The sequence below is a fragment of the Onychomys torridus genome, chromosome 22 (genome assembly GCF_903995425.1).
Source record: "Onychomys torridus chromosome 22, mOncTor1.1, whole genome shotgun sequence".
NCBI lineage: Eukaryota > Metazoa > Chordata > Mammalia > Rodentia > Cricetidae > Onychomys > Onychomys torridus.
In genome coordinates, this window is record NC_050464.1 from 2,046,674 (window position 1) to 2,057,516 (window position 10,843).

At 46.6% G+C, this 10,843-nt stretch overlaps 1 protein-coding gene across 1 annotated transcript in view; it reads right to left on the reverse strand.

Moving 5' to 3' along the window:
• Window positions 1-10,638, reverse strand: part of LOC118572579 (WD repeat-containing protein 49-like) — a 48,535-nt gene extending 37,897 nt beyond the window's left edge. Inside the window, 2 exon segments of the mRNA XM_036172297.1 lie at window positions 6,879-6,984; window positions 10,466-10,638. Of these exon segments, the coding sequence (XP_036028190.1) occupies window positions 6,879-6,984; window positions 10,466-10,638 (279 nt within the window).
• Between the last annotated feature and the right edge of the window lie 205 nt (window positions 10,639-10,843).

The following is a 10,843-nucleotide window of genomic DNA, read 5'->3' on the forward strand; positions in this document are numbered from 1 at the left end:
TGGGAGTGTGAAAGGGGACCAGAGAGAAAGGACAATTATGATCACGAGTCGCTAGGCTCTGTTCTTCCCACAAGGAAATGACCAGTCACCCCCCTTCTCCCTGGACCCAGCTCTCATGGGGAGCTCCTGGCGTGGATCTGATTTGTGGTAATAATCAAACCTGTTCCCAGTTCTTCTTCTTCTTTTTTTTAAAATGTGCATTGGTGTTTTGCCTGCATGAGAATTTCAGCCACTCTGGACTTGGAGTTACAGACAGCTCTGAGCTGCTATGTGGGTGCTGGGAACTGAACCCAGATCCGCTGGAAAAGCAGCCAGTGGTCTTAACCACTGAGCCATCTCTGCAGCCCCGTTCCCAGTTCTTAATACAAGAATACACCACCAACCAAGTCATCGGGCAGATATTTGGAGGATGCGGGGCTGTTGTTTGAGGACATAACAACCCAGTGTCCATCTCTCTGTGGTTCCACCTAACACCTGGGCAGCCTCACACAATTTCCTCCCAGCTCTTTCCCTCAGTGCTGTTCGCAAAATAGAGAGACAATGCTGCCTACTTTATAGTGTTGCTTAGAGAGATTAGAAAACTGGTTAAAGGAAGAGTGCTTAGAGAAGTGGGTACAATACAGTAATGGTACAACATGATTAGAATAACAGTGCTGTCGATCACTGTTAGGCTTGTAAGTCATGCTGTAACTCTGGCACTCTATTAGCGGACTGTGAGCTGGTGAGTAGCTAAGAGGAGCAGCAGGGGCCAAGCCCAAAACTGGGGAGACCATGACCATCACGGGCAATGACAGCCCCACAAGCTGACAGGCACCCACTGTGTGTCAACTACTTTGAGCCCTGGTTTCCTTCACTTTGTGTTATGGGTGAATTGCTATGCTCTCTTCAAATGGTGAATAACCCCAGTACCTCAGGACGGGGATCCATTTGGAAATGGGGTTGTCGAGATACAAGTAGTGAATGAAGATGAGGCCATCTGGGGGCAGGCTAGACTCCGACATGATGGGTGACTTTGCAGTAAGAGGAGAGTTAGGGAGAGAGGCACAGCGAGAAGACAGTACATGAAGATGATGGTAGAGATTGGGGCAGTGTATCTGCAACCAAAGAATACCATGATTGCTAGAAGACTACCAGGAGGTAGGCAGGGGCCTGGGTCCAACAAGCCTTCACAACCCTCCAAAGGACCCAACCCTCCTAACACCTTGGTCTTGGGCTCTTAGCCTCTGAACTGTAAGCCAGTACATTTCTGTTATTTATCCCATTCTGTTTCTGTTACATTGTTATGGCTACCCATGTGAGTCAGCTTTCTATCACCATTATGAATGCCTTCAAAACTAAATTTAGAGAGAGGAAGGTTTCTTTTGACTCATAGCTCCAGAGAATACAATCCACAATCTTGGTGGCCTTGCTGTTTTTAGGCCTGTGGCAAAGCAGCACCTCATTGGCAGGAGCATGGGAGAGCGAGGAGGGCACACAGAACTGCTCACCCTATGGCCAGGTAGCAAGAGAACAAGTAGGAGATATCAGGTCTCCCCATCCCCTTCCAGTCCATGCTCCCAACAACCTGAAGAGCTCCACTAGACCCCTTAGATGTTCCACTACCTCCCAATAGTTCTGTGCTGGCGACTAAACCTCTAATGCTCAGGTCATTGAACCAAACTATTGTACAGCCTCTCAAACTAGTGCTCTTGATCTCTCTTTATTGCTTATTTACATGGACAAGTGTTAAGTCTGTCTATAACTGAGGTTAGAGGGATCCCCTGGAATGGAGTTACAAGCAGTTGTAAGCTGCCTGATGTGGGTGCTGGGAATTGAACTCAGGTCCTCTGTGTGAAGAATACATGTTGTTAACCACTGAGCCATCTCTCCAGCCCCAAACTAGTGCTCTCTTACATGCTTTGGGAGGCTGATGATATCTGTTGACTCCAAGAGAGTTCAGAATTTACAGGCTAAGAAGTAGCCAAGACAGGAAAATCTAACAAGAGTGAGCTCATGAGCCTGGGCAGAGCAATGTCTTCTCCTTGGCTCAGCTGCCAGACACCAGCCATTTGAAGTCCTTGTCTCTAAAGCTCCATTCCAATCCTTCGAATTTACACTCTGCTTACTTTCCATTTGTTCTCTGAGCTGTTAGCAAACTGGCCATCCCTGGATCCAGCCCATCCCTGGATGCCTATGGCTCTGTCCCTCCTGTGAAGCCAGCATGGGGCCCCAGTATTGGCTCCCTGTGGAAAGAGCCATCTCAAGAGTGGCTTGCTTGAGGGACAGCCCCTCCCCTCTCTCTGCTGTCAATCCGTTGGAGCACCCTCATTTTGCTGGGTGGAAGGTTGATCCGCACAGTCATTATCAGCTCCCTTGCTGTGGGAAGACTTTACTCCCCAATTTCTTCTCACTTCCTGCTATGAGGTGCCATGATTTGAACATGCTTCTGAAAGTCTCTATTGCAAGCTCGGCCCCTAAATTTATATGTTAATGATTGTCTAAAGGTAGGCAATTGGGGTTTGGTGAGGTCATGAGGATAGGGCTTCCATGATGGAGTTAGTGGCTCTATAAGGAGAGAAAGAGAGAAGTGGGGGTAGCTTAGTGGTGCCTGCCTGGAATGTGTAAGACCATGGGCTCCCTGCTGGGCACCTAAAAATGTACTGAAAAGCCAAGAAGAAGAGAGACCTAAGCTAGCACATTTGCCCTGCCTGACCATGCAATGACTCTCACTGTACTGACACAGCAAGAAGACCCCAATTAGATGCCAGTGTCATGCTCTTGGATTTTCTAGCCTTAGAACCATGAACCAAATGAACCTGGGCTCCTTTGTAAATTGATTTGTCTCGGGTATTTTGGTACAGCACCAGGAAATGGACTAATACATAAGGTTCCTGAGAGGAACACAGGAAATTCTGGAATCTGGGAAGTCATCTCAGGTAGGATGAGTTGGTGCCTGAGACCCATGAAGGAAAGGAGAGGAGACACTTGTTAGATAGAAGTTCAGACTGAGTCATCAAATTGGCATCAAATTCCCTGTCACACACACAGGTGACATGAAGGAGAACAGCTTTCTGCAGTAGGAGCTCAGGAGAGGTCAACATCTACTGAGGAGCAGAAGTGAGAGGCTTGGGTAGAGGCCCCCCCTTTTTTTTTCTGGAGCTGAGGACCAAACCCAGGGCCTTGCGTTTGCTAGGCAAGCGCTCTACCACTGAGCTAAATTCCCAATCCCAAGGCCCATTTTTGAAGCCAGCTACTCACCAGTTCTTCCAGTGACTTCCTTCTGTGACCAACAAGCCCTCCATGGCACTCACCCTACTGGATTTCAGCCATGTCTCTTGGGCTGAAATCAGCCTCACTTAGTAACACCACTGTGCAGTGAGCCCAGTATATCCACAGCCTCTAACAAGGTCACTTACTCTGCAAGGTGGGTCTTTCTCCCATATTGGGAAGGAGTAAAACACTACAGAACTAAGTCGATTTAGAAGGATTGGGTGATCACCAAAGTCATCTGGCTCATGTGGTTTCTGAGTTTAAACTCAGGATTGTGTGTCTCCAAAGCTTTCTGTCACCCTCTCTTGAATCCACACCTTCTCATCCATTTGCAGAATTGTTGCTGGGAAGAGGGCCACCAGCTAAGGTATGTGCTACTTTCCATTCACCCATCATGACCGTGAACTTGGCATGGACTGTAAGAAGAGGTGGCTGGAGTTGGAAGAGGCAGCAACATCCTCTTTACCTGCCTCTTGGCCTTGGATGAAGAGGGTGGGGCCTCTGACTGGAGAGACACCAGCCCTTGGATGGGAGCACTCACTCACAAAGGTGCTGGGTTAACATGGACAGAAATAAACCTATTGTCTTAACCTAAGAGAAGCTGGCATGTGCTTAAGAGAGGTTCCCACATTATGCTAGCTAGTGCGCTACGCTGCCTTCCTTAGAAAAAATAACTTTCCCCAAATTCTGATGCCGGATGGTAAAAGACAGCCCTGTTTGTGGCTTGTGGCGTCACATTTATAGACTACCAAATGAAAAAGGCAATCCAGATCTGTCACTGTATTCCCCATTAGAGAATGCCAGAAGCCAGCAGCCTCCTGAAATGTTTGTATGTTCCCATGATTTGGAGGAGTAAAATATTTGGGCTGAAAAATAATTCAAAGACTGAAGACTCTCTGCTTAGGCATGCTAGGCATTGAGCAGTTTGTCTCCTAGTTGATTAGCTGTTATTTGATAGGCATAGTGCCGTCTGAAATAACTTGCACACCATATTTCCAAGATGGGATTTCAATATATTTTAAACACACATTGGGAAGCTATTCAATATGCCTGACTCATCGCAGGCGAGATGCTAATCTTGTAATCACGAGTTGAGATTGGAAGAAAATGGAGAAAGGACGGGAGAAGAAAATAGGATGGAAGACATGTCCCCACATACAAAATTATGATTATCCAAGAGCCACAAGACTCAAAGGGGGAGGGAAAGAAGCTCATTAAAAACTCAGGAGCCCTCCACACAGTGACTTTGGATGAAGCCTTTAGATGAATTCGATTTTCAAAATAAATCCAACAGTGGAGTTCATAAATCTCATCATTTTATTCGAGTTTGCTCAGAGGATTGAATTGCTTGCGGCCTTGCCCCAGCTATGGCACTGGCTGCACTCTCCACACCTGGCTGCACAGAACTGCTTTCAACCTCACCGCAGGATGGACCATGCTCACTGCCTGGGAGCCATCTTGGACTCACACAGAGAAGTCTTAGCCCATCACAGGCCCGGCACACAGTCTTCGCGGACCTTTCCTTGCCCTGCTTGCTCTTGCTCTGTCTGCCATCTTTCCCAGCCAGCCCACCACACCCCTAAGCTCAGGTTGACCCTGCCCAACACATCCAGAGCCGCGCTCCTGGTCTTAACATTCCTCTGTTGCCATGTTCTCTGCCTCAGATTTCGGCTTAGATTCAAAATCTTGGTGGCCCTCTTGAATCTTCTCTGGCCTCACTCCCTTAAATACTTCTTTACTGAAATATAACTCACATATCACAAAATTCACATTTCTAATGTTCAATTTGGGAGGCTTCAGCATGGCCACAGACCTGACAGCAGGGCGTCCCATCAGCCCCTCAGGAGCCACATGCCCATTGTCAGCCCATCCGTACTCTGACCACCCTGGTTTCTTCTGGATGCTTCATACAAATGGAGGAAGCAAGACAATACTTGACTTTCTGTGACTTCTATCCAACAGCAGGTCTCTAAGGTTCACCCATGTTATAATGTCGACCGGGGATTCACTCTTTTGGTCACACACACTGCTTTTATTTTATTTTGACCACTTGCTAGTTGCTGGACACTTGAGTTACATCTGCCTTTTGACCACGATAAATCATGCTGTTCTATGCATCGTAAGTACATTTTTGAGGACTGCATGCTCTTAGGTTCTCTTCAGCATATCCCTGGGGGTGCAAGCTCTGAGTCACATGTTAACTATTTACCACTCAAGAACTGATAAGATGATTTTTTTTAAAGATGGCACTTTTTGATATGAATATGTAGAGGTTTCAATTTCTTTTCATCCCATCAGCATATCATATCACTTTTAGCCATCCTTGTGAGTGTGAAGTAGTATCTTATGGTGGTTTTGGTTTTCATTTCCCTATGACTATGATGTTGAGCACGATATGCCATGATTGGCCACTCTTGAAGAGATGTCTATTCAAATCTTTCGCCCATGTTTCAACTGGCTATCAGGACTTTTATTACTAAGCACTAAAAGTTCTTTATATTCTCGATGCGAGTTCCTTATCAGGCATATGGTTTGCAGTATCTCTTCTCTTATGTAAGCTATCTATTTCTCGTATTAATGATGCCCTTCGAAGCACAGATGTTTTTAATCTTGATAAAGCCTGATTTATTTTCTTTTGTTTCTTGAACTTTTGATGGCATTTCTTTGAAACTAATGCCTAACTCAAGGTCATGAAATTCTCTCTCTCTCTCTCTCTCTCTCTCTCTCTCTCTCTCTCTCTCTCTCTCCATCATCTCCCACCTCCTACTAATTTAGTCCAAATTCCCACCCTGTGGCCATCAACAGCGCAGTAAAGTAGGCAGGTGGATTGGGGAGCCTGGCCGCACCCTCTGAAGAAGCAAGAGTGAGGATGGAAGAAGAGAGCCAGTCAGACTGCTTTTGCATAAAAACAAACAGAACCCAGCACACTACAGAGCTCATAGGACAACCTTAGACAGGATGTTCAGTATATGAAGGCAAACAAAGCGAAACCGTGATGTCACTGCCTCCATCTACATTAGCAACGTTTAAGTTCTGAGGCTCATAGGTATCAGTTCAGGAAGGTATGTGCCAGCCACTGATGGCAAGGGGCAGAATTCTCAGCTCTACTTCTCTATCTTCCAGACATATGAGGAAATGATAGGGACAAGGGCCATCTGGACCATGTGCAGGCAGGGTCCTGCATGCTGGAAGGGCTACACACCACCTCAAGCACCAGCAAGGAGAGTTCCATAGCAATCAACTGATTGTGCACAGACTCAGACACACACCCACAAACACACACATATACATGCATATATATACATACACATACACATATACACAGAGACAGGCAGACACTTATGTAGACACACACATACATACACATATACACACCCCTCCTAAAGCAAATGCACATATCTGAACCCTGCATGAGCCTTTGTCAAGGCAGAGACCCCACATTGCCAAAGACGGAGATGGGCAAATTGCTTAGGAGGCTGAGGCAGGAGGATTGTGTGGGAGTTCCAGGCCATTCTGGGCTGCAGTGGGAGGCCATATTTCAAAAATAAATAAATAAATAAATACACAAACAAACTAATGGATAAAACCTGCCTAAAAGGGGCACACATGGAAACAGCAGAGGGACTGACCTTGACGGAGTTGTCAGCAGACATGGAAAACACTTTGTTTTCTTCAAAAGATACGTGTACGTAGACCACAGGAGCCATGTGGCCTCTCAGAATACCTGTTGGTTTTCTAGAAAGAAAAGAACAAATGAACACAAAGGCATTCTATCTGCTGTTTCTTCCTTTTTTTTTTTTTTTAATGTAAAACTCAGCGTGGCCTGGATCTGGCAGTTCTATTCAGCCTGGAGGAGGCTTCTGCTTCCCTCTGATATTACACAAGTATATATTTTGTGTAATAAAAGGATGGAGGCAAAATAATAAGCAGTTTTAGCAACAGAACTTGGGGTGAGTGGAAGCCTGGGGCTCTGCTTCTCTAGCTGTGAACAACAGCTGTATGAAAGGAACAAGCTAGGGAGAACCCGAGGTGAGGCCACAAATACAAATAGACTAGTTATTATAAATAGAGTAGATATTGTAACTGTAATTCTTGCTTGATAATTGTTTTGTTATCTGTAATTTTACTATGTGAAAGTTAAAAACTTCCTTTTTGAAAAAAAGAAAAGGGGAAGTGTTGTGGGATGTTCTGTATGTTAAATGTGTTGCTTTGATTGGTTAATAAATAAAACACTGATTGGCCTGTAGCCAGGCAGGAAGTATAGGCGGGACAAGGAGAGAGGAGAATTCTGGGAAGTGGAAGGCTGAGGCAGAGAGATGCTGCCAGCTGCCGCCATGGCAAGCAAGATGTAAGGTACTGGTAAGCCACGAGCCACGTGGCAACTTATAGACTAATAGAAATGGATTAATTTAAGATGTAAAAACTAGATAACAAGAAGCCTGCCATGGCCATACAGTCTGTAAGTAATATGTCTCTGTTTTTTCTTGGTTGAGTCTGAGCGGCTGAGGGACTGGCAGGTGAGAGAGATTTGTCCTGACCGTGGGCCAGCAGGACTGGAGAAAACTCCAGCTACAAATGGCACTTTCTATAGGCCTGATTGAACAGAGTTAAAATCCAGGCTTTGCAATACAAAGCTGTGTTAAAGCGCCCTTGCTGAATATCATGGCTGGGTACTCTGGGAGGGTCGAGAGATGGAGGGAAAAGAAGCCTGGCTGAGGCTAAGAGGGAGAGCATGCGCCTGCTTTTAACCACAACAGGAATAGGCAGAAAACTGCCTCTCATTTTTATTATGTCTCTTGCACTGCTCTGAGTCTTTTATTTATTTATTTTTTTTAATCTTCATTATTACCCTAGAGAGTGAGAATCTTGTCACTATTATACATGGGAAAATTGAGTCCGCTGCAGGTAGTTAGGAGAATCTCCCAGCCGGGAAGTCATAGAGACATAATCAGATTCAATATACTTACCCACTGTCCTTCACAGTCTTGGCTATTACCTGTGCCATGGATGGACACAGGGTCACCTCGTGGGTCCCCACAGATGCCAAAGAGAGTGACCCAGACAGGAACCTGGGCATAGCCTATGTGATTTGTGCTCACCCGAACCAAAAGACCAAGTGGGTCCCCGTGTCCCCACTCTCCTGTCTTCAGCACCTTCCCTGGGAAATGACAGGCCTGCCTAGGGGGCTTCAGAGGCTTCACTGATCGGCAGACTTGATGCCAGGGCCCAAGATGACAGGTGGATCCCAGACATCACTGCACCAGTGGGTCTCAATATACAGGTGGATCCCAGACATCACTGAACCAGGTCTCAATATACAGGTGGATCCCAGACATCACTGCACAGTGGGTCTCAATACACAGGTGGATCCCAGACATCACTGCACAGTGGGTCTCAATATACAGGTGGATCCCAGACATCACTGCACAGTGGGTCTCAATATACAGATGGATCCCAGACATCACTACACCAGTGGGTCTCAATAGACAATCAAGACAGTGGGCCTGGAGAGATGACTCAGTGGAGAAGGCGCTTGCTGTGCAGCAGCGGGCATGAGGAGTGGAGTTCAGACCCCCCAGAAATGTGGGATGGGAGGGGCAGGCTGCTTGTGCTCCCTGCACTCAGAAGATGGAGACAGAGGATTCACAGGAACAGCTGGTTAGCTGGACCAGTGATAACAACAAACTCTGGGTTTGACTGAGAGACTCTGCCGCAGTGAATGGGGTAGAGGGTGACTGCAAACCCTTGCCTTGGAGTTCTGATGCTGTGATAAACATGGCAACCAAAAGCCAAGTCGGGGAGGAGAGGCTTTATTTCAGCGTGCAACTCCCAGGTCACGCTCCATCACTGACGGAGGCATCTTCTCCACTGAGTTTCTTTTCCCCCAGGGGACTCTGGTTTATGTCAAGTTGACAGAAATCTCAATCAGCACAATCAGGCAACCATGCACACATGCACAAGCTCTCACATAGACACACCAACACGCATACACAGGTATGAGCGCACACCACACACCTATGAGAAGGATGAAGTGAATAAAACCTGAAGTATCCCGAAGGCTTGCTTAGAAGGGTCTACTGTGTGGTATGCACGCCTGGCCCAAACATGTGACAAGATCCCACTGAGTGGGGATAGCCATGAACCTTCCCTGGCTTTTAGTTGGGTTCCCCAGGACCCAATCCCTTACAGAGCAGTTCTGGCTTCCTTGTATCAAGCACCCTTGTTCTCTTATGTTAATTCTGTTAAAATGCAGGCACAGGGGCTGGAGAGATGGCTCAGTGGTTAAGAGCACCGACTGCTCTTCCAGAGGACCTGAGTTCAATTCCCAGCAGCCACATTGTGGCTCACAACCACTTGTAATGAGATCTGGTGCCCTCTTCTGGCCTGCAGAGACATATGCAGGCAGGCTACTGTATACATAATAAATAAATAAATCTTTTAAAAAATGCAGGCACAGTAGAGTCATTAATTCTGATGGGGCTAAATCCCAGGCCCTCAGGAGAATACTGTGGCCCCTGCTGTGAGGCCACACTAAGCAAACACTCACTGCACACAATCTACTGCACGTAATCTCAGGTCACTCTGCTGCTGATCGTGGTCCCTTAAAGGCAAGATGCCATTAGACGAGAGGGAGGCCCACTGAGATCCGGGTGAGTGACATCTCGTAGTCCTTGTGTTATTGTAAAGTGTTTACATTCGGTTTGTTTTGTTGGAGATGCGGTCTTTCTGTGTAGCCCAGGCTAACCTTAACCTTTCTAAGTGCTGGCATTACAGGCATGCCCACCATGTCCTGCTGGGATTTACATTTCACATTAGTTACAATGAAAAGGTTTTAAATAGTGTGTGTGTGTGTGTGTGTGTGTGTGTGTGTGTGTGTGTGTGTGTGTTTTGCCTGCATGGGTATCTGTGCACTGTGCATGTGAAGGCCAGAAGAGGGATTTGGGTCCCATGGGACTGGAGCTATAGATGATTTTGAGCAGTCATGTGGGTGCTGGGAATAGAAACTGGGTCCTCTGGACAAGTAGCCCGTGCTATTAACCACTGAGCCATCTCTCCAGCAGCCCCTATAGTAAACTTTTAGAGGCTGGAAACAGAAATGTTCCAGGCTCTATGTGGGAGAGATTAATTTTGGACAGACAATTCCCATAGGGAATCCCCTGTCACATTTTTGTTTACTTTACTCACTGGTACTCTTGTTAGGGGAAAGACAACTTACCCTGGCAGGTAAGGATTCCAGACCCTGACGATTCGATCCACCCCACCTGTCACCAGCAGGTTTTTTCTCCTGCAGAAGGAGAACGCCTTGACTCCCTTATGGATGCAGAACACGGTGTGATCACATTCTGCTCGCCGTTGGGGCAGAGCAAGGGATGATGAGCTTCTCTCCATCTTGCCAGTCTTCCCAAGATTCCTTATTTCTTTCAGCTTTTCCTTGACATTTGTTGCTCCCGTAGTGAACCCTAGAAATATTCACAGGAAAACAAGACACTGGCTCTTAATGAGATCGCTCAGTTCCCTGACAGCCTGCTGTTTTTATTAAGGTCCCAGACTTGTTCTCGGTAACGACGTAGGTATTTTCTTTCATCCCCAGGGT